General features: G+C 39.0%; 1 protein-coding gene across 1 annotated transcript in view; it reads left to right on the top strand.

The window, feature by feature from the left end:
- Positions 1-24,363, top strand: part of LOC126176557 (uncharacterized) — a 167,494-nt gene that overhangs the window by 9,195 nt on the left and 133,936 nt on the right. Inside the window, exon 2 of the mRNA XM_049923717.1 lies at positions 2,236-2,360. Within this exon, the coding sequence (XP_049779674.1) occupies positions 2,236-2,360 (125 nt within the window). The remainder of the gene's footprint in view (positions 1-2,235; positions 2,361-24,363) is intronic.

Raw genomic sequence — 24,363 nt, 5'->3', positions numbered from 1 at the left:
TCTGAAAGATGTTGTCTATTCATATTTTGTGCCTGAGGACGCAAATCGGTCTTGCTTTAAATACCCTCAGCAATGGCCATGAGCATTAGTTACCTTTGAAATTCGACATGATGAGTTGATGTTAGGAATGGCTTTAATGCTAGAGAGATGCCATTATCAACACCTCACTGGTTGTGTGAAAGGGGTACAAGAAACTGCAATATTGTGAAAAGGCTTGGCAGGAATGTAGACATTGTATGTTATTGCTGGCGGTGGTGGTCACGAGAATGTATGGTCGCAAGAAGACTTGGTTCGGACAGCCATTTGGTAGTACCAAGAGAGAAGACCGTCATGATCAGTGTATGACACTGTCACATCATACTGCATCTGCAGCAGCAATTTGAGCAGCAGTTGACACCACCGCGGCACAACAAACTCTTGCAAAGCAGTTACTTCGAGGGCAGCTCCGAAAGAGACTTCCTGTGGTGTGCATTCTACTGACCCAAAACTGCCGCCATTGGCAACTTCAGTGGTTTGAAGCGACAGCTGTTGTTTTTTCTGATGAGAGTTGGTTCTGTCTCAGTGTCAGTGATGGCCCTATGTTGGTTAGGAGGAGGCAAATTGAGGATATGAAACTGACCAGTCTGTATGCTGGACACACTGGACCCACCTGGAGTTATTGTCTGAGGTGCAATTTCCCATGACAGCAGGAGCACTCTCATGGTATCCCAAGCACCCTCACTGCAAGACTGAACGTCAGTCTGGTGATTCAATCTGTTGTGCTGCCATTCATAAACAGCATCCCAGGAGATGTTTTCCAACAGGATAATGCTCATCCATATACCACTGTCGTAACCCTATATGCTCTACAGAACGTCAGCATGTTGCCTTGGCACGATTCATCAGCAGACCTGTCTCCAATCGAACACATATAGGACAGCATCGGTTGACACCGATAAAGTCCAACAGGCATGGAACTCCAACCCACAAATTGACATCTGGTGCCTGTACTACACAATGCATACACGTTTGTATGGTTGCATTAGCTGTTACTAATGTAACAGCATTTCACTTTTGCAATGGCTTATCGTGCACTTACATTAACCTGTTATCTTGCAATGTATTCCTGAAATTTCATTACTCTGCATTAATTATTTTTTGATGTTGTAATTTTTTTCCCATCAGTGTCTATACCAAGAATGTTTAAATGTAAAACAAATACCTCTTTTCTGTAACTATAATCAGCAATTACAGCAAATACTGACATGCCTCACCCTGCCTTCTGCTTGACCAGACTTTTCATATTCAAAAAGAAATCTTCCATATAAAAAAGTCGAAATAACGTAACATCGTATTACCCCCAGTAACTCCATGCTTAACAGAAGCACTGTTGTGTTAAAGACCATAACCTGAACCAGTTTTATCCTTGCTCCAATGATTGGGTTCTTTAGTGCACCAAAATAAGCTGATAGTCTGTGATATACACCAATGTGCTTCTTTTAGACTGAAATGTCATAGTTAACATTCATGTACTGTACATTGTGTACCACTGATATGAACTTTCATTTTGACTCTCAGCCATTCTTGATATCTGTTATAATTCTGATCAGATATTGCTCTAATTTTGTTAATTTATTTCTAGGAACTGTGTGGCAAGGGTCTAATTAGGTGTCTGACCATAATTCAAGGTTTATAGGGTCAATTTCCTTTCAGCAGTAGCATTATTTTCTGCAAATTATCACTTCTTGCATTTTTGTCAATGATTTTATATGTTAAATATGCTGTGTTTCAGCATGGTTCAGAGGCCACAATAGCTATAGGGCTGCCTATAAGTCAGTCAAAAGGTTGTAGGAAGGCAAGGGCATACCACCTGCAATAGGACCATGTCTAGTAAAGTGCAATAGTATTCAAATTAGCTTAGTGTTCAGATCAAGCATCAAGTTCATGATTACTCTATTTTACCTCAAAAGAAAGAAATGACGCATTTCACACAAAACTCATTCTTTTAATGTAAAGCTTTGGTTTCATTGTATTGGTGCTTCATTCTTAGATATAATAGTTTTACTTAATTTATGTCCATAAAAAAATCCATAAAATTTATTAAATTAATGTAACATTTGATAAGAATTTTGAGAGTAATGATATCTGACTCAGAACACATTACTATTCTCAAATTAAGCACTTATAAATACTGACTGTAGTCACAGTTCCAGCAGTTTTCAAAGATAAATTATATGTTATATTGATTTATTTCAGAATTATCACTGGAGAGTGGATTGGTGGTAGATACATCAAATAATGGTGCTATAAACTTGTTCTGCAACCTGAAAAGTTCTTTCTATAGCGTGACTGCATGTCGCTTCATAAGACCTGGTGATAAGGTTTGTTTCAAGCTACTTTGCCTCATTTCTATTATTTTATTTCTCAGTAAAAAATAGACGTCGGTACCATAGCAACTTTTACTGCAGTGGTGGTTATGGAACTCTCGCAACAGTAAGTCTTACACTAATTTCATTCTCAGCATTCAATTAAGAAACTGTTAGCTACAAAGAAGAATGCATAAAGTCTCCTCCAGAAAGCAATACACTTCATGACCATATGACTAACTTAGATGTAGATATATATTCTCAGAGTTATGAAGCAACTCAAATAACTTAATAAAACAAGTTTTCCATTCCAGACTATGCACCAGTTAGGTTCCTTTCAGAGAATGCTGATGAAATAGCTCCATACTTAACAATCATATCCAACCACTTGCTCAGGGAAAGATCTGTACCCAAAAACTGGAGAGTTTCACAGGTACACCAATATTCAAGAAATACAATAGGAGTAATCCCATGAACTACAGGCCCACATCATTAACATCAATATGCAGCAAGATTTTGGAACATACATTGTGTTTGAACATTATGATTTACCTTGAAGAGAGCAGTCTATTCACACATTGTCAATATGAATTTAAAAAATGTCATTCTTGTGAAACACAACTAGCTCTTTACTCACACAAAATGTTGAATGCTATTTGCAGGGGATTTCAAATTGATTCAGTATTTCCAGATTTCCAGAAGGATTATGACACCGTACCACACAAGTGGTTTGTAATCAAATTGTATACTTATGGAACATCATCTCAGTTATGTGACTGGATTCATGATTTTGTGTCGGAGAGGTCATAGTTTGTAGCATTTGATGGAAAGCCATCGAATAAAACAGAAGTGATTTCTGGCATTCCCCAAGTTAGTGTTATAGTTCCTCTGATGTTCCTTGTCTGCATAAACAATTTAAGGGACAATCTGAGCAGCTGTCTTAGGTTGTTTGCATATGAAGATGATGTTTAACTTCTAGTAAAGACATCAGAAGATTAAAAAAATTGAAAAACGATTTAGAGAAAATATCTATATGCTGCAAAAATTGACAATTGACCCTAAATAATGAAGTGTGAGATAATCCACATGAGTGTTAAAAGGAATCCATTAAACTCCGGTTACATGACAAACCAATCAAATATTAAGCCCGTAAATACAACTAAATGCCTAGGCATTACAATTGCAAACAACTTAAATTGGAGAGAACACACAAAAAATGTGGTGGGGAAGGTGAAGCAAAGACTGTGTTTTATTGGCAGAACACTTACAAGATGCAACAGATCTACTAGAGACTTCTTACACCACGCTTCTCCATCCTCTTGTGGAGTACTGCTGTGTAGTGTGCGATCCTTACCAGAGTACATCAAGAAAGTTCAAAGAAGGGCAACACATTTTGTACTATCAAGCAATAGGGAAGAGAGTGTCATAGACATAGAACAGGACTTGGGGTGGACATCATTAAAACAATGGAATTTCTCACTGTGGTGGGATCTTCTTGTGGAATTTGTTACCATTTCTCTCCTTCGAATGCAAAAATTTTTTGTTGACACCAACAAAATAGGGAGACATTATCATCATAATAAAACAAGGGAAATCAGAATTTACATGGGAAGATGTAGGTGTTTACTTTTGCATTCACAGGCCAAGAGTGGAATAACATAGAATTTTTGTGAAGCTGGTTTGATGAATGCTCTGCCAGACACTTGAATGTGATTTGCATAGTAGCTATATAGATATAGATGCAGATCAGAAAACTTGTTTGGAATACTTCAAAAATCTGCTCTAATTTCTGTATTGTTGAAGCAGATAATGTAGTAACTGAGAATATTTTCTTTAATAATGGATTAATTAAAGTTCTCATTGTTCATTACATCAGAATATCCAAAAACACCAATAAATTTGTGTAACTCATCTGAAGAATCTTGTGCACCCAACATGTGGAGGGGGTGCTGCAGAGAGGGGACTGAGCAGTGTACTGCAGATCCATTCAAAATATTGTTGACACTGTTGGAAATATCAGAGTAAATTTCATACACTTGTAGGTCAAAATCACCAAAGTGTTATTTCCTAACAGCCTTTCTTAACCAAATGTTGCTTAAATTTTGCAGTAAATTTTAATTCGTCACCTGCCTCTATAGCAGAGGTTACTAATTGGCACTCACACGAGGGCACTCGACTCAGAAATATACCATTTCAAATACTGATAATGATAAATTTTCACTGCCAGTATTTTTCTGACAAGGAGATGGGGTCAGAGAACTGGTGGCACAAAGTTCCTGGTCACCACTTTTTTCCGATGTCCTGGATTAAACTCAAACCTCTGCATAGTGGCTCATGAAGTGAACGCATATAACACTTATAATGGTGGTCTGTCTGTTGGATGGGGACTCTAAGCTCAAGGGCCTCAGTGTTGCTATTTGATGGGAGTAGGCTATGTGCAAGTACTAGGTTTCACCCTCTTCCTTCCCTTTAAAATCCTGATTGGGCCACTGAATTTTCAGTCTGTGTTTTAACCCACCCTTCACCTTTCAATGATGTGAGGAGTCACCAGAAATGGCACATGGTTCATGTTCCACATTAAAATGAGGTCGCTTCCCCTGGTTGGTTAACTGGGGTTGGTTAGGGACACACAGGTCACTGAAGTGGCACCCAATTGAAAGACCTACACCAGGCCATTACACTGCATGAAATTATTACTATCCATAGCAACATAAACCTAACACTGCATTGTAAAGGTACTCATCAGTCATCCATGAAATTATTACTATCCATAGCAACATAAACCTAACACTGCATTGTAAAGGTACTCATCAGTCATCCACATGACACAGATACACACATGGCACCTCATAGAAGATTGAAAGAATTCACTGGCAGACCACCTCCACTAGGACATAGCCTCAAACAATGCATGTGACACAGATACAGACATGACAATTTGTAGTAGGTCTGAGGAAGTCAATGGTAGACAACCTCAACTAGTACAGTGCCTAGAATGGTGATGCAAGATTCCCGCATCTGCTCCCCTCCAGCCTTTTGTTAAGTATGGGACTGCTTTGACTCTTTTGTTAATCCTTCAGTAAGCAGTAATTGTGGTATGCTGTATTGATCACTGGAGGGTATGGAAATTATACCTACTGCTCTCATCGCTTCTCCCTACCTCCACCCTACAACCCAAAACACACATGGTTACTTTATGTCATGGCTCCTAATAATGACAATGAGATGAATTCTTTCAGTTGTCATATTTACCATTTAAAGTCAAAACATTTAGCAACAGTTAACACAAGCACAGAGAATGTAGAAAGCAAGCTGTAGCCAATGTAAAGACTACTGGTAGGGGATGTGTGGTGTTGAAGAAGTAACACATGAAAGTAACAAATGTCTAAGTGATTTGTAAAATTATCCTATTGACATTCTCATTAGCAATATTGTCACTTATTGGTAAGAATTCTGTCACTTTTTGCAAATAGATGCAATGATTGGCACAGTTTTACATTATCACAAATTTTGAAAGAAACAATCTCAGCAATGCGAAACCAGATTTACTGCCTACTGCAATGGTTACTGGGAAACTAATATTGTTTTTGTTACACATGTACTATACACACAATGTAACTTGGCACTTTGCACAGTGGCATCTGGGAGGGGACACACATAATGGAATGCCTCACATTCCCTCCCAGCACCTTCCAGTACCAAGTACATTGCACATACAGAGTGATTCAGCTGGCCCTACCAATGTAACCTGCAATGTTATATCTGGCCTTCAAAAACCATGCCCCAAGATTTTCATCTGTTGCCCACCAAGTCCCAAATGTTTGTCCTACAGAAAAAATGAACAGGATCCTTTTGTAGGAAATGTGATGTAGTTAAATGTTGTACTATGTTTTTGCTAAAGGCAGCAGTTATTGAGTTATTTGAGAAAAATGTATGAAAACTACCTACTGATGCTGCCCCATTCCCACACACTGGTCAAGATTTCTAGTAAGTGGTTCATGGTGCTCCCTCCCACCATTGTACAAAGATTTGCAACTGCACAAATTATTTCCCACATTTGACCTATTTTGATCTTCATTGACTGCCCTTATTATGCCACTGGTTAGTTGACCACTTACAAACTGTAAAATTGATGATTGTATAAATTGTACCAACAAGTTTTGTGAATTTTGACAGAATAAAATAAACAATTATGTTATTTTACTCATCAGGTCTTCTGACTATAAAACTACTGTGCTTGTAAGTGTAAAGTTTGGACTCAATGGTCAGTGTAATTGGTTTTAACGTAACATTTACAAAATTTAAAGACAATGCTGGTGGTACAATAATCCAGCCAATAGAGACCAAAATAGGCTGAATATCTGAAACAGTTTATGTAACTCAGGAATTCTTGCACAGCAGTAGGAGAGAGTGCCACGAACAACAAACTAGAAATCCTGATTGAAGAGGGATATGTGTGGGGTGCATTTGAAGATAGCTTTTGTACATTTTTCATTAATAACTTGTAAACCAGTGCTCCCAAGAAAAAGTATTCCTCTGTGAGTCTTTTAGAGAAATATTGATCACCAAAGGCAAAAAATGTCATCAAGAAAGCTGACAATTTTTTGTGTTTGGTTGAAGTACAGACAGTCACTAACAATGTACTTAGAAGATTAACTGATAATATCTTGTTCATTATCAAGATCAAAGACATTATAAAACCATGGCCTGGACAGATTAATTAGATAAACATCAAGTAATGTATCAAAAAGTAGCAAAGATCCATCTTACTTTAATGGTACCATTCAGAGTACGTCACAAAAAACAGAGACTCCTAAACCCTTGCTACAAAACAGTCTATTTGGAAACTGTTGGAGAATATGTAATAACAATTTGTGCATCAGTAAGAAGAGTTGTGTATGGGCTCTGCAGCAGATTTCTGCTGTCAGATCATGGTGAAAGATCGGTCATAAATTTCTAGAAACCTTCCATTCAGTTTCTTGTGTATCAGGCTAGAGTTGAAACTGCAAATACTAGATAATATGAAGAAATATTAAATTCTGCATTTAAAAATGTTTGTACACATCAGGACACTACCATGAAATATTTCACCATTCCACAGACTCACAAATGAGAGATACTTATTTTACTAAGGTTTGAAGCTCCTCTTTTCATTCTTCCATGCAATCACACTTAGTTTATTTTTATATTTACCCAGACATGTTTCAACACCAATGTGTCATCTTCTGTGGGTCAAATGTTTTATTTCTGTAAAGTACAATACCACATTTGTAATAATTTAACTGCTGTATGCCTAAGAAATACAGTATTTGCAATTTGCTTGGTTTTGTTTAGACACTCACTTCAAATTACATCATTAACTGAACTGTATTATTATACATTGATTTTAGTGCTCATTTTCATCACTTTTTGACAGCATATTTTCTGTAAACTAGCCATGAAGAAAATTATTGCATATTTGTAGAGAGCTGTTTCGGAGGTAGAGTTTATGTACATTTCTGTACTTACATTTTCCGTCCTGTTTCATGTCACTGGTTGGTGTCTCAATAAGCTGCTATTTAGTGCATTATTTTCACTCAGTTTTTCAAAAGTTTCTGCTCAATACTTCACCTCATGTGCGCTTACACAAAATGTGGCGAAATATGATCTGAGCAGATACTTGCCGACTGCACACTCAGTGAGAGGTGTCATGTTTTAGTCGTTGCTCACTTGTTCATTGTTGGTCTTGTGATGAGAGATACTGGTGTATACACCCCTGGTATAGAACAAAGGCGAAGACTACTTAAAATGAACAAGCCACCAGACCCTCACATAATTCCATTTTGATTTGGCACTGAATATATTGTGCAAGTATCTCCTTTTCCAGCTTATATTTAGAATCTCATGCTCAGCAACTGTTCTGCATAGTAGGGGAAGAGTGCAGGTGATTAATGTTTACCAAAAGGGTAAAACAATGGGTGCACAGAATTTCATCTAATATTTCTGGCATCTTCCTAGTGCAAGATCCTAGAAGATATCCTAAACTCAAACTTTATAATATTCCTGGAGGAAAATAATTTTCTCAAAGGAGGAGCACAAATTCAGGAAAAGTCACTCATGTGAAACACAATTTGCTTCATTCAAATACTGACAAACCTGGCAATGCTTCACGATTGCTAAATATGTATGAGAATGGGATATCTGTCTGTATCTTAGGTATTTCTGTGTGATGGGTCAAAATATGTTGTCCCTGGGACCATGACAAAAATAAGTAACTTATATACACAATAACTATATTCTAACTGTGAGTTAAAACATGGTTGTAGCTGTGACATATTTATGTAAATTGTTATTAAAAAGTTATAAATGGAAGGAAAATAAAGGTAGTGTGAGCTATGGTATTTCAGTGTTTCCAACTGAACAGCAACTTGAATGGCAGAGAGTTTATGCTGAGATTCAGCTGGCCAGTGAGAAATTCACCAACAGCCAAAAAACACAATATTCAATTGTCAAGGAGTGATGTTAGTGCTCTTTGTTTGTTAAAATTTAATGTTTCCTGAAAACTTAATATATGGTTTTAATGGCAGTTTGATTTTGGTCAGGCCATCAGTGAGTTAGTTGTCTGCTCATGAGTATCAATTTGACCTGGCCACAACTGAGTTAACGTTATGAGATTTGCTAAGTCAGCAGGGAAGCTTGACTACCTGTGAATGCAGTAATTTGAAGGGAGTTGTTTTTTAATAGAGATTTGAAGATATATATCAACCGTTACTTAGTGTTGCACTGGATTTGAATTCTTCTTAATGGGCTAAAATAGATTGGTTTGCGCATAAGGGATATTAACCAGATTATTGTACGCTAACACATCATTTACAGTGTTGTGGTTTGTATTTGAGGATTTTTGGAATTGTTTTATGTTCTGATTTTATTCTGGACTGTAGGAGCAGTCATGTACAGAGCTAGTACTTTACAGAGCTGATTACTGGTATGACTCAGGTATTTAATATTGTATTAGCAGAAACTATGCTTATTTTACCAGGACTGCAGATTTGTTAGCAAGTCCTCTTTGGCCTGAATGTGACAAAAGTAACTGACTTGAATTCTATATATCATTATTTGCCATAAGGAACTATTGATTTGAGTGGTGTTTAGAGCTGATATAGGGAACTTGTATCAAGTCCCCAACTAACATTGTAATACATAATGGGTAATAAAGATAGTTAGCTCCTCTCCTACATCTGAGGTGGAGTAGATTTGCTTGTTGATTAAATCTCAGGAACAAAGTGGTGGTGCCCTTTTTTATTTTTATTTATTTATTTATTTAGTTTTTTAGCCAATGTGTAACTGACTTTATTGAAGAATAAAAGCCTGTCATTCATCAAAGAAATAATAAAAAAGTATTACTATAACTTGTTATTATATAGTTTCTGAAATATATACACTTCATTACAACCTTTGAGAAAAGTAAATCCAAATCAAAGTTGGAAGAAAAGAATAGAGAGAGATTAATTTTATTGTAACAATTTATTACTGATAGTGCAAAAAAGAAAATAAAGGCAAAGAAAGATATTAGTAACTCCCATAAAAAGTAGGTTCAAAGATAGTAGTGCCATATATTTTATTCAGTGGGATATTCAGAATATTCAAAGAAAAAATTTTATTAGAGAGACTTATCTTCCACATAACACAAAAATATACAAATAAATAACTTTGAGAAAGAGGAAGGAATGATATTCAATATCATAAATAAGAAATTTTTAGATAACCATGTAGATAACAGATCATACATTTCTGGCTTTGTGGATGTGCGGATTTTTGTTTTTTGATAGACAACAAATGGTGAAGGGCACAAAATACACAAAAAGGGGAAATAAGTAATGAGAATAAATTGCTATATTTAACTTATGTCTGACATATCTATATATACAACTAGAAAATTTGGATTCTTCTGTTGCAGAGAAGTATATGAGCAATGTTGATTTATACTTTTTAGACTAACATGTGTTAAGAGCTAGCAAAAGGGCATATACAATGGACCTTGGTAAAAACACTTTGATTGTAAAACAATTCCTACGTATTTGAAGGCCCAACCTTAAGACTTGTTTATTATGACAGCAAATGAAGCTTTCAGTCCCATAAATTGGATAGGAAAATTGGTTGGGATCACTGGTGTATGGTGTTTGAGAGGCAGCATCGTAGCTGGGGATCATGAACGCCCGTGGCAAAATTTGAATTTTGTGCCCCCCAGATTAATTTTCTTGAGAGAGAAACAACACAATAACTTTTAAAGTGTAATTTAAGTTATATATTCCTTTAAGCATAAAATTATTTGTGACTTACTGTTACGTAGGAAGGGAAGCTGCACATTTAAGCATTATGAAATCTCTTAAAAGTTACTTTTCTGGCTTTTTTCTGAGGACAATATGTCAGTAATATGGTTTACATTAAACCTATTTGCAATGTCATACTCAGCTGATATATGGTCCAGTCAACTCAACAGCAACAGCCACTCACAAGCAGTAGTGGAGGGTATATGAAGCGTGTCTGGGGGGTGGTGGGAGGGGGGATGCAGAAAACAGTGCAGTTGCTGTCATATGCAGAAACAGAGTGATTTATCTGGTGTCCAAAAGAACATTAGCTTTGGCTTTTAGGCCAAGTGTGAAAACATTTCTGAAACTGCTAAGTTTGTAAACTGTTCACATGCTGCCCTGGTTAATGTGTACCATGAGTGACACAATGGCGCTATTCCAACCCTGTGCTGAGGTAACTGTGGTGCACCATGGGCCATACATGACAAAAGTGAAAGATGGCTGCAGAGATATATAAGGGTGAATAGACATGTGACTCCTGAACAGCTGACCAGGCAGATGAACTGAGGGGCTGCCAATTGTGTCTCCTCAATGACTATTCTGTAAATGTTGCTGCATACTTGCCATTGGTGTGTGTTAGGGTCTGGGGAATGTTTTCATGCCAATCCCTGGGTGATCTCATCATTCTGGAAAGCACAATGGATCAACACAAGTATGTATCTATCCTTGGGGACCATGTCCACCCAAACATCCTGTTTGTTTTTTCCTCACCATAGTGGCATCTACCAGCAGGGCAAAGCAAGAAGTCACACAGTTCGCAGTGTATGAGAATGGTTTGTAAAGCACCAGAAAGAGTTTAACATACTCCTGTGGCCACCAGACTCCCCACATTAAATCTAATTGAGAATCTGTAGGGCCACCTCAATTGGGCTGCTCATGGCTTTGCACCATGGATCCTCAGCTGAGAAATCTAGCACTGCTGGCCATGCCACTGGAGTCAGTATGGATCCACATCCCTGTAAGGGACTTCCAGAATCTCATTGACTCTTTTCCTGCACATCTGTGCTATGAAAGGTGGTTATTCAAGGTTTTAGCAGGTGGCCATGTTAATGTGACTGAGCCACGTAGTGTAGCGGATTTCTCCAACATTGTTTACCAATGTTCATTTGAAAAGAGTATTTTATTAATTTTAATTTGCTGACAGATCTTTTTCAGCTGGCAGAAGTGACAGGTAGCATTAGTGTTAGTATAAGTGCAATTAATTTATTGGGATAACTTGTCACTAAGTAATATTCTTCATTGCAGTTAAGAAGTGCAATGTAATCTGCATTTCTTAAATAAAGCAATAATTATTTTGTTTGGTATTTAAATCTTTCAGTCTCTAAGCATAACTCATTGGCATTTAAATCTCTTTGTATTTTAATGTAAGACCAGCTGCAGAATTTGATAGTACTCCAAAAGAGGTTACACATAACAAAGTCCTGTCAGGAAACCACAATTAGAAGCTACAACAGCTAAACCTCAAAATCTCCATCGCTTTGCTAAATAAGTGTGTCTGGTACACTGTGAAGCTGCATTTAAACTGTTGAAGTGAAGTCATTATGGCCACTTCATCCTTGGCCCTTACCTTAAACATTGTTCTAACCTTTGATTTACACTTTTCTGAGAATTCTGTGTCTACTAATAGCTCATCTGCTTGATTTTTTACCGAATCAATATGCAGCTCTATTTGATTCTTTTCTGAAATCATTCAAAAAATACACTAGACCATGCAAGTGTTTTGATGCAAGCTCAGTGAAAATGATTTTTTCTGTTAAATACAATTAATGTGTCAATATTTCCAGGAAGGTGATCTCATATGACAAATAAACAAATAAATTAAAATTAAATATTTTTAAAATGATTTTAGCTGAAAGTACCGAACCAGGTATAAATGTGCACTTTCCATCAGTTCCTTCTGCAATTGTATTTTTCATTGTTTGAAATAGCTTAGTGTAAAAAGCTTCAAATGAATTTTGATGACCATCTCATATCAGAATCATCCTTCAAAATCAATTTTCAATTTCATAAGGTTTGTCAACATTCAGTCAGTCTGGAAAAATAATCTGTTATACATACATGCATATATAGTGCCTCTCCTAAGAGTCGTCTGGTGCCTTTTCTCTGGTGTTTCAGGATAAGCAAATAATGCTCTTCACCATCCCATGTGATGCCAAGTGCTAATGAAAAATGTCAGTTTGTTTTCTGTTACAAACTAAATTATTTTGAAAGTGCAATTTTACATCTCCATTTGACAGAACAGTTCCACATTAGTCTGTTGGGATATTCGTTTTATCCGTGTGTGTTACCTGGACAGTAAAACATGAAGAATATTCAGTAGTTCAAAAATGACAGCACTGCTCTGGCCCACAGTGACTGTTATTGCCATGCAGATGTGCTACCAGTCACTACTGAAGTACTGATTATTCTTCATGTTTTAGTTTCCTGTTAACTCATGTCTATAAAAGTAGTAATCTATTATACTAATTTGAAACCACTCTATCGAATGGGCACATAAAATCCTGATTTAAATATAATTCTGATTGTAATGGGAGCAAGCCAATGCTTTCCGTCATTGCTGGGTTTCATATGATAGACATGATGAGCAATGTTTGTTTAGGCTGACTCCAGTTACACACTGCAAAACCGCAAAACCGAAATTACAATATCTGCTGAAGCACCAGAGAAAATGCACATGATGGTCCTCAGGAGAGATACACAGTATAAAGTAGTGTGTATGTGTGTATGTCACGGATATCCTCCAAAACACCTGGATCGATTTTAATCAAATTTGGCATGGAGACATCAGGCCTCACAAGTATCAGCATTATGGACTGTGTATCCCTCTAGCTCCAATGGAAGTGGAGATGTGGGGGAAAATGGGTGTTTTTCATCCCATGATCTACAGGCTGCCCTGCATGACAGGCATGTCATGTGGGAACAGTCTCGACCTGCTAAATCAATTTGCTTTGCAGGGAGGTGTATGTGTCAGGGACAAGAAACAGATTTCTGGGTCCCAACACGTAGGTTGCCATGCATGACAGTCATGTTATGTTGGAGTTATATTGGCCTGCTTTATTGGCATGGTGACCTGTATGAGAGGGGCAAATAAATGATTTTCAATCCCTTATGTGTAGCCTGCCCTGCATGACAGGTGTGTTCTGGCGGTAGTATTGGCCTGCTTTGTTGAACTGTATTGCAGGGGTTGTGTGTGACAATGAGCATGGAAGGGGACAGATTGAGATGGCTAGAGGAAGAGGTTGACAGAACAAGTGTAAGGAGGAAATGGATAGAAAAAGGGTAAGAGGGCGAGATTTATGACGCAAGTGGAAGGTGTAGAGAAGTAGTGGGCAGGTGGAAATGGAAGAGGAAGAGGCAGAGATGGAAAGAGAGATGGGGAGGAGGATGTGGTCAGAGGGGGAGGAAGATATGGGGGGAGTGAGTGAGTGAGTGAGTGAGGAGCCAGGTGTTACATAAGAAGCACACAAAACAACATTATGATTTTTTCCCCAAATAACGAAAAAGTTTTTCACATGAAAACTATACTATACTTCATGGACTTTCTGGGCAAAAAAAATTATTTGCAGTATGCTTGCTGGTGGTTCACATAGTGTATGGTGAGCCAACATGCCCAGTTTGATGCCAGCATGCTGTCCGGCTACTTTGGCTGGCATGTACAAGTGTGGAAATAAGACCAATATTAATGTACGCGTGTGACTAAATTTTGGTTTGTGTGCAAAGTCTTTTTGCATGTTTTATATTTAGGGTTTGGTACAAATTTTTGTGTAAAATCATGAGCACTGTTCCTAATAGTGGGGGTGCTAATCATAATCAAGTGGAAGATATTTTATGTGAGTTGGCATCACGTTTTAATTTTGTGTGCCTGTGCCTCATCAAGCCTCAGGCTGTGGGTCTTAAAAGTATGCTCCCTGGAGGACGGTGCCTCTGGCCAGTCCCTATCTATGATTATAATGAGACAAACCTCTCCAGCTGTTGGATCTGTGAGGTTAGTAGCTTTCTGTGACATAATTTCACACAGTTTTAATCTGCAAACAGATAGCATTACAAAATTTTGGACAATGCAGATTGTGTAGTAGTATTCTAATCATAAACTGATAAGCCATAACTACCACTTTCCTAATTTACAGGTTTCCTTTTAAAATGGAGTGCAAGAAAGGAAAAAACAGCACATCGTTGTGTATAAAATTTTTGTTGGAAGCTATAAACTTAGAGAAACAGTATAGATGGGAGACACATTTTGTATAACAGTTTAAATATTCCACTATTGTACATAAAACCGTCTGTGAGAAAGAAAATGAGACTATATATTTTCACAGCATAGCATATTTTCTTTCTCTCAGTAAGTTTTAGCAGAAAACATTAACATTATTGTTTAAAATATATATACACCCTACATCAATCCAAATGCTTATTCTACAAAATATGAAGTAAAACAATCAACAATGTTTTGAAATTTTTGGAAACACTGTATCCTCTTTATATTTTAGTATAGATAATATCTGGCAAAGAGCAGATGCAGATTAAGACATAGATTCTGTCTTCAAAGGTTTCTGAAAGATGATCAGCATTGCACTACAATCTTGATTAATAAATGAAATATGATCATGTGGAATATCTTAACAGATATTCAGTTAGTTTGATGAACTTGGGACTAGTGGAATAAGTTTCTTATGGTGATTCACATGAACAAACTGGAGAGTCTGTGATGTGTATTCCGTGGAGGTAACTTGAGAAGTTTCCATGATCTTTGGGAGAGAACTGGCTGCAAATTATAATAATGTCAACTTGGTGCTGTCATATTTCTTCCCCCTCTTCTTTGTATGCATTACATCTCATTTTAAATTCAGTGATATTATATCCTTTGGGAATCAGGGGAAAGTAAAAGAAAAAGTTCATTATGCACTGGGACATTTGCAATAAGGTCCATGTATGTATACTGTTCATTGCCTTGATCAGCTGGTACTCAGAAAAAAGCTCAGTCAAGTTCCATGCTGCTGTAGCTCAACCACCTTCTGCATTTTGATCATATGGTGAATGTTGTTTTCCATCTGTACAACTGGGATGTTGAGAGTTGACAATACCTTTGCTCATCTACATAGTAAATAATAAGACCCTGTTCAGTCCAGATGACCTGACAACCTGAAGAGTATGCATAGTTGCTCCTGCGTCTGTTACAAACAGTGTGTGTTGAGGGAGAAGGGTGACCATTCAGCTTAGAGGTCAGGACCCTATCCATATATGGTTGATAAACTATTTTTGACCTGTCACTGATACTATCATCAGCATTAGGCCTCTGTATTTGCATAGTCATAATTATGTTGGTAACGTCATATGTTGCACATTTAGAAAATGGATGGATGTAACACAGAGTGAGTGGTTGGGACAAAGGTACTTCCAAGAGTTGATTTGCTCACTCAACTGGCAAGGAAGATATCTTATTAAGTAGTAGTTAATACTCATCAGCTCACTTTTTGTTTTGATAGAGGAATAATAATTGGTCCAAGGAAACTCCTATAAGTTGTCGTGGCATAGAGCTACTTTGTCCTTTAATAATTGGACCCAGCGTAATTTCTTTTCCATTATTCCAGCATAATTTGTAATATAGTAAGAGTGAGTTATGAATCAATATCTCAAAATATTATACAAGTCCAAAATTATAAATTTTTTATATGTAAATGGATAGGTGTGGGTTGTTGAAAGATGCTTTTAGTAGACTGTGGTGTTACGCTCTATAAAAAATGTGATAAAACAGCATCAGCCAGGAGTATATACGAGGGTTGTTCAAAAAGTATCCAAACTTATTTTTCATTGTTGAAACCAATGGTGGTATAGGGCAGGCAGTCTCTCTGTTTGTAGGCATATATGGTGCATGTGCCTGATGTATAAGTGGTAGTCATCAGATTTTGTATTGTGGAACAATGCTGTTACATCAAATTTTGTTTTAAGCTTGGCGATTCTCAAGTTGAAATAACCTGCAAGATCTGACAACGGTTTGGGGATGAAGCAATGGGTACCATACAGATAAAGGAGTGGTACAACCACTTCAAAGATGGCTGCTCATCAGTGAAGAGTGAAACATATTCAGATAGGCTCTAAACATCTGTAAACAAGGTTTTTATTGAAACTTCCTGGCAGATTAAAACTGTGTGCTGGACCAAGACTCGAACTCGGGACCTTTGCCTTTTGCGGGCAAGTGCAAGGCTGTGGCTAAGCTATGTCTCCACAATATCCTTTCTTTCAGGAGTGCTAGTTCTGCAAGGTTCGCAGAAGAGCTTCTGTAAAGTTTGGAAGGTAGGAGACGAGGTACTGGTGGAATTAAAGCTGTGAGGACGGGGTGTGAGTCGTGCTTGGGTAGCTCAGTCGGTAGAGCACTTGCCCGCGAAAGGCAAAGGTCCCAAGTTTGAGTCTCGGTCCGGCACACAGTTTTAATCTGCCATGAATTTTCGTATCAGCGCACGCTCAGCTGTAAAGTGAAAATTTCATTCTAAGGTTTTTATTGATCATGTAAGGACTTTGCCAATGCTCGATAGACAAATCATGATCAAATAACATGCAGATGAGGTTCTAATTACTATTGGATCCAGTAACTCCATTTAATGGAACATTTGGACCTCACCAGGGTCTCAGAAAAATTTGTCCCAAAATTGCTTGCAACTGAGCAGAAGCAACTTCATTAGGAGATCGCTCAGGACATGGTGGATACTGTCAACAGTAATCCCAACTATCTAAGCATCATGAACAATGATGATGAGTCCTGGGTGTATGGGTATGACCCAGAAATAAAGTTCCAGTCAAAAAAGTGAGGCAGGTCCATGATGACTGTACCCCAGAAGGTGCTACTGTCAATAAGGAATATTACCAAAGGTCTTCCATCACATTAATTAAGCAGTGACATGCAAATGGTCAGACTTGAGGGCAGTGGGCAGTTGGCACCTCCACCATGATAAATCATCTGCTCATTGTTGTCAATTAATTCAGATATTTGGACCAAACACAACACCACTGTAATTTTTCAGCCTTCCTATTCCCATAACCTAGCACTGAGTGGCTTGTAGCTAAACTAAAAACGACTCTGAAAGGATCAGATTTCAGAACAGGGAAGGCTTTAGGCAGAATTCAATGGAACAGCTCAGCACCGTACCGTAAAGGCTTTCCAGTGGTGCTCCCAGCAGTGGCAGCAGTGGTGGAAGTGGTGTATATAAGTTGAGGGAGACTACTTTTTGGGAGCTTGTGTCAAACAGCTTTTTCTGATTAATGATTGAGTTTATAAATAAAAGTCTGATACTTGTTGAACTGCCCTCATATAAAAGGTTGTATATGAGTATGTACATCTGTTCCACAGCTCTTCCTAAACCACTTGATTGATTTTAGCCAATTTTGGTACACATGCTGTTTATGAAAGATACACTGTGGTGATAACACCTGATATATAGGCTTCCCTACAGTGTTGTGCAGAATGTGTTAAAGTATGAAGCGCAATTTGTCTCCTGTTTGTACTGTTCACTGTGTTAGGCAAGCACAAGAATGAGTAGTGCAGCAAGTTAAAAATATGCAAACCTATTTTGGGACCCAATATCATGCAAGATGGCTGATGATTACCACAGATAAATTTAACATCCTCTCTTTAACTCAGGAGAGGGCCTTTTATCCAAAAGCTTACTTGTTTAGCAGTCATTTTGTTGTCCTGTCTGTGACCCAACATCTACGTTATACGGAGAGAATCAATTTATCCTTCTCATAATATTGTCATTACTCCATCCTGATTTTCCATTATTATAAACTTATTTCTGATAGACATAACATTTTGTCATGTAACATGTCAAATATCACAATAATTAGGTATCACTCACTCCATAAAGACACTCACTGAGGCGACTATATATCAGAAGTAAGGAAATAAAGGTGCAGCCCTATTGGTATAGAATAACAGAACCAAACTTAGATATTTAAAATTTGGCACCATAACATACAAAAGAGGATTACAGCTATTCAACTGCAATAAAACTAGTTATTTCTTCAAATTTACAAATAGATTCTAAGTACATGTACATACAATCAGCCTCTCTTAGTCAGCTGTCAACACACGAAGTTATCTTGTTACTTACCTAATACTTTTGATGTTGTTTTTTCAGTTCCTTCAAGGGACTGCAAGAGATGTTTCAGACCTCAGTGTGTGACACATCTGGATATGGATGGAACAATAAAGCCATAAACATATTAGCTTATTGAGCCATGTGTGGCTTGTGTTCCTGCCATCATGTATTTTACACGCTGTTTTTAATGTATTTCCGCCTCACTACATTAATTTAAATTACTACTGTCACTGAGTTGCTGCTTTGCCTGACAGTGACCGGCACTAGCAGTGCATATCTATATATCCCCTCTCATAGTATCTTTGCTCTACTACTATTACTTCCTGGTCATTGTCTGTCATAAAGTCAGCTTGGGTCATGAGTTTGGGCTGCCAGTCAGTTGGAACGTGTCTGGAGCACAGTCCAGACCTACCAGTCAGGGAGTTGCAATGCTGCATTAGTGCAGTTGGGTTGGAGCAGCAGTGAGGTCTGTGTCGACATGGCTCGCCCGACCATTCCCCCCACGCATCACTTGAGCTAGGCCATGGTCTTAGTGGATCGTCGGTCGGTCGTCCTACTGGGTGACGTGTTTCGGCTCGCCGATCGTTTCTGAGTCGGCTGTGTGTGAGCATCGACTCCTGATTTGTCTTTGTGTGTGCTTAGTTACTTTTGGGTATCGTTCAGGTCTTGATTTAAGTGTTTGTCGGGTTGTGTGTGTAGTTGGCATTATTCCCAATGATGACTATTTTAGATGTTGTCGGCTTTCTGCTGAGAGGAGTCGGTCAGCTGCTGCGGACCAGGGAAGTTATCTCCATGTGGTGCAGTTGGCTAGGTCTGCTGGCAGTCCCTGTGCAATGTTGGAGCATGTGTGGAGCTGCTTGATCGCTACAAGCTTCATGGTTCACCGACCCTGGATGTCAAAGTTGAGTAGTGGTTTCAAGTACCCAAGCCAAGTCCATTCATGTTGTGTGGTTTGTTTCTTTGGTTCCCTGTTGAGGTGGTTTTCCTGTGAGCAACACTGAGTGATTGTATTGAGGAAATTTAGCCACCGTGCCATGGAATTAACTATATTGGTTGACTACAATTCAAGTGTACCAGCGGGATTTTCTGCCTTGTGGCCATTAGTGTTCTTTGTTACCTGCCCTGGCCACTAACATAATTTCAGGCAATGCCCTTTCCTCATCTGTTGTCGCTGTCCAACAGGGTGTGTAGTTTTGACAGCTTAATACATATACATATTTGATCGTGGATAATCACGCCCATAACATTTTGTGTTTGAATTCTCATGTACCGATTCGTCGCAAGCAAGTCATTTGTTGGTCAGTCCATGGCTGTCCCTTGGTTGGGTTCTGATGGACCAAGCATAGTTTGGCTCACCACCTGTCTCACCTAAGTGAACGAGGGCAGAACAACTCCCTGGAGGCTTCTGAGTGCTGTTGTCTTTACTGTCTTTCTCACCAGTGTTTAGTTGTCTGTCTATAATCTATCATAGCCAATGGTAAAAGAAAAATTCTTGGTTTTACTGTGTTTTATGTAAGTTAGTTTTAATTCTGGCAAGTGGATATTTGCTGTGTGTGTGTGTGTGTGTGTGTGTGTGTGTGTGTGTGTGTGTGTGTGTGTGTGTGTGTGTGTTACCTGTTTTCACTCAGTTGAAATTTCCAAATTTATTTGGCCCTTTCCACAATCCTAACCACCTGTTCTGCCCAGCGGGTTTAGCAGACATTTCACTAGTAGCAGAGTGTGGTTATGCTTGTGCTTAACAACCTATTTGCAGTCAGTTTCACTCTTGTTTAGATTGTGTCCTGCGGCATCGTATTGTTTGGCTTGTTATTGTTTCAGGTGTTAAGGTAATGGCAGTCAGACAGTGTCTGGGGATAGGCCTGCTGAGAAGAGACCATCTCTACATCTACATCTACATCCATACTCCGCAAGCCACCTGACGGTGTGTGGCGGAGGGTACCTTGAGTACCTCTATTGGTTCTCCCTTCTATTCCAGTCTCGTATTGTTCGTGGAAAGAAGGATTGTCGGTATGCCTCTGTGTGGGCTCTAATCTCTCTGATTTTATCCTCATGGTCTCTTCGCGAGATATACGTAGGAGGGAGCAATATACTGCTTGACTCTTCGGTGAAGGTATGTTCTCGAAACTTTGACAAAAGCCCGTACCGAGCTACTGAGCGTCTCTCCTGCAGAGTCTTCCACTGGAGTTTATCTGTCATCTCCGTAACACTTTTGCGATTACTAAATGATCCTGTAACGAAGCACGCTGCTCTCCATTGGATCTTCTGTATATCTTCTATCAACCTTACCTGGTATGGATCCCACACTGCTGAGCAGTATTCAAGCAGTGGGTGAACAAGCATACTGTAACCTACTTCCTTTGTTTTCGGATTGCATTTCCTTAGGATTCTTCCAATGAATCTCAGTCTGGCATCTGCTTTACCGACGATCAACTTTATATGATCATTCCATTTTAAATCACTCCTAATGCATACTCCCAGATAATTTATGGAATTAACTGCTTCCAGTTGCTGACCTGCTATTTTGTACCTAAATGATAAAGGATCTATCTTTCTGTTTATTCGCAGCACATTACACTTGTCTACATTGAGATTCAATTGCCATTCCCTGCACCATGCGTCAATTCGCTGCAGATCCTCCTGCATTTCAGTACAATTTTCCATTGTTACAACCTCTCGATACACCACAGCATCATCTGCAAAAAGCCTCAGTGAACTTCCGATGTCATCCACAAGGTCATTTATGTATATTGTGAATAGCAATGGTCCTATGACACTCCCCTGCGGCACACCTGAAATCACTCTTACTTCGGAAGAGTTCTCTCCATTGAGAATGACATGCTGCGTCCTTTTATCTAGGAACTCCTGAATCAAATCACACAATTGGTCTGATAGTCCATATGCTCTTACTTTGTTCATTAAACGACTGTGGGGAACTGTATCGAATGCCTTGTGGCAGTCAAGAAACACGGCATCTACCTGTGAACCCGTGTCTATGGCCCTCTGAGTCTCCTGGACGAATAGCGCGAGCTGGGTTTCACATGACCGTCTTTTTCTAAACCCATGCTGATTCCTACAGAGTAGATTTCTAGTCTCCAGAAAAGTCATTATACTCGAACAATGTTTATGAGTTGGCAGTAAGGTAAAAACCGACTGAGGGCAGTGGTCCAGAAATGGTAACACGATCGCACGTTTCCAAGCTGCAGCCAGTTGACATTACCTTGGTGGTGGTTGCAGAGACAGGAATGGCAATGTGATTTCCTTTAAGGGTATTGAAGGCCTTAAAGACACTATTTGTCTTCTAGAGGGAACCCAACCTGGTGACAGTCAGCTGGATTGAGTGCGGTTACTGATAATCCATTAATTTCAGACGTTACCTTCTGGTCTAAAAGTTCTGGCAGCTCCTTGGTTGTCAGCTTCGAATAGTCCCTTCAACTTTTGTCATCTTGTGAGCCGTAGCTCAGTGCCTTCTACTCTGTGGGGATGTCAGGTAGGCTGCAGCATGTTTCCTCTGCATTGTTGAAGTTCAAGTGGGTATCTCACTATTTTCATTGCTGGCTTAGCAATGGCTGTGAATTGGTCATCTTGCCGAACTTAGGTTGGTCTTTTCCTGTCCCCTCTTGTAGTATCTTTGCTCTACTGCTATTACTTCCCGGTCATTGTCGGTTGTAAAGCCAGCTCGGGTCACAAGTTTGCGCTACCATTCAGTTGGAACGTGTCTGGAGCACAGTCTGGACCTGCCAGTCAGAGAGTTGCAATGCGGCACTAGTGCAGTCAGGTTGGAGCAGCAGTGAGGTCTGCAACCATGCATCACTTGAGCTGGGCCATAGTCTTGGTGGATCGTTGGTCAGTCGTCCTACTGGACGATGTGTTTTGGATTGCCAATCATTCCTGAGTCGGCTGTGAATGTGTGCATCAGCTCCTGATTTGTCTTTGTGCATGGTTAGTTACTGTTGGGTATCATTCAGGTCTTCATGTAAGTGTTTGTCAGGTTGTGTGTGTAGTTGGCCTTATTTCCACTGACTACTTTAGATGTGGTCAGCATTCTGAGAGGAGTCAGTCAGCAGCTGCGGACCAGGGAAGTTCTCCCCACGTGGAGTAGTCGGCTGGGTCCACTGGCGGTCCCTGCACAGTGTCGAGCGTGTGTGGAGCTGCCCGATCGCTACAAGCTTCATGGTTCACCGACCCAGGATGTCAAAGTTGAGTAGTGGTTTCAAGTACCCAAGCCAAGTCCATTCATGCTGTGTGGTTTGTTTCTTTGGTTCCCTGTTGGGGGGGGGGGTTTCCTGTAAGCAAGACTGAGTGGTTGTACTGCTGAAATTTAGCTGCCATGTGGTGGAATTAATTATATTGGTTCTCTACAATTCAAGTGCACCAGTGGAATATTCTGCCTTGTGGCCGTTAGTGTTCTTGTTACCTGCCCGGGCCACTAACATTATTTCAAGCAGTGCCCTCTCCTCACCTGTTGTCGCTGTCCAATACGGTGTGTAGTTTTGATAGCTTAATATACATATTTGACTGTGGATAATTGTCTCTGTAACATTTTGTGTTTGAATTCTCATGTACCAATTGGTCGCAAGCAAGTTGTTTGTCGGTCAGTCCATGGCTGTCCGTTGGTTGGGTTCCGACGGATCAAGCGTAGTTGGGCTCACCACCTATCTCACCTAAGTGAACGAGGGCAGACCAACCCCATGGAGGCTTCTGAATGATGTTGTCTTTACTGTCTTTCTCACCGGTGTTTAATTGTCTGTTTATAATCTGTCATAGCCAATGGTAAAAGAAAATTTCTTGATTTTACTGTGTCGTATGTAAGTAAGTTTAAACTCCATCAAGTGGATATTTGCTGAAAGGTTGTCATCGTTTTGTTGTCTTTTCTTTAAGTCTGGTTTCAGCTACTTAAAACTTAAGACTTCTGGTTATATTTTTTTAAAAATTTTGTAAATTAATTGTGGGCCTTCAGCTTTCGAATCTTACCTTTCAAGATTAAACATTGTGGCCTTCTGCTTTGAAAGGTTATGGTAATTTATTTTAAAATCTTGAAAATTTTATTGTGGGCCTTCAGCTGTTTGTATTGCATCTTGTTCATGTTTATCCATCCACCCTTGCCTTGAGGCTTTCAGCCTAGCTTATATATATATATATATATATAATTGTTATAATAGAAGGAAACATTCCCTCTCCCTTAAAACCCACATCCTTTCGTCTTTCCCTCTCCTTCCCTCTTTCCTGATGAGGCAACAGTTTGTTGCGAAAGCTTGAATTTTGTGTGTATGTTTGTGTTCGTTTGTGTGTCTGTCGACCTGCCAGCACTTTCATTTGGTAAGTCACATCATCTTTGTTTTTAGATATATTTTTCCTTCGTGGAATGTTTCCTTCTATTGTAACCATATATATATATATATATGAATATAATAGAGGGAAACGTTCCACGTGGGAAAAATATATTTAAAAAGAAAGAAAGATGATGAGACTTACCAAACAAAAGCGCTGGCAGGTCGATAGACACACAAACAAACACAAACATACACACAAAATCTAGCTTTCGCAACCAATGGTTGCCTCGTCAGGAAAGAGGGAAGG

The sequence above is a fragment of the Schistocerca cancellata genome, chromosome 3, assembly GCF_023864275.1.
Source record: "Schistocerca cancellata isolate TAMUIC-IGC-003103 chromosome 3, iqSchCanc2.1, whole genome shotgun sequence".
NCBI classification, from domain to species: domain Eukaryota; kingdom Metazoa; phylum Arthropoda; class Insecta; order Orthoptera; family Acrididae; genus Schistocerca; species Schistocerca cancellata.
This window is presented reverse-complemented; position numbering and strand designations above follow the sequence as displayed.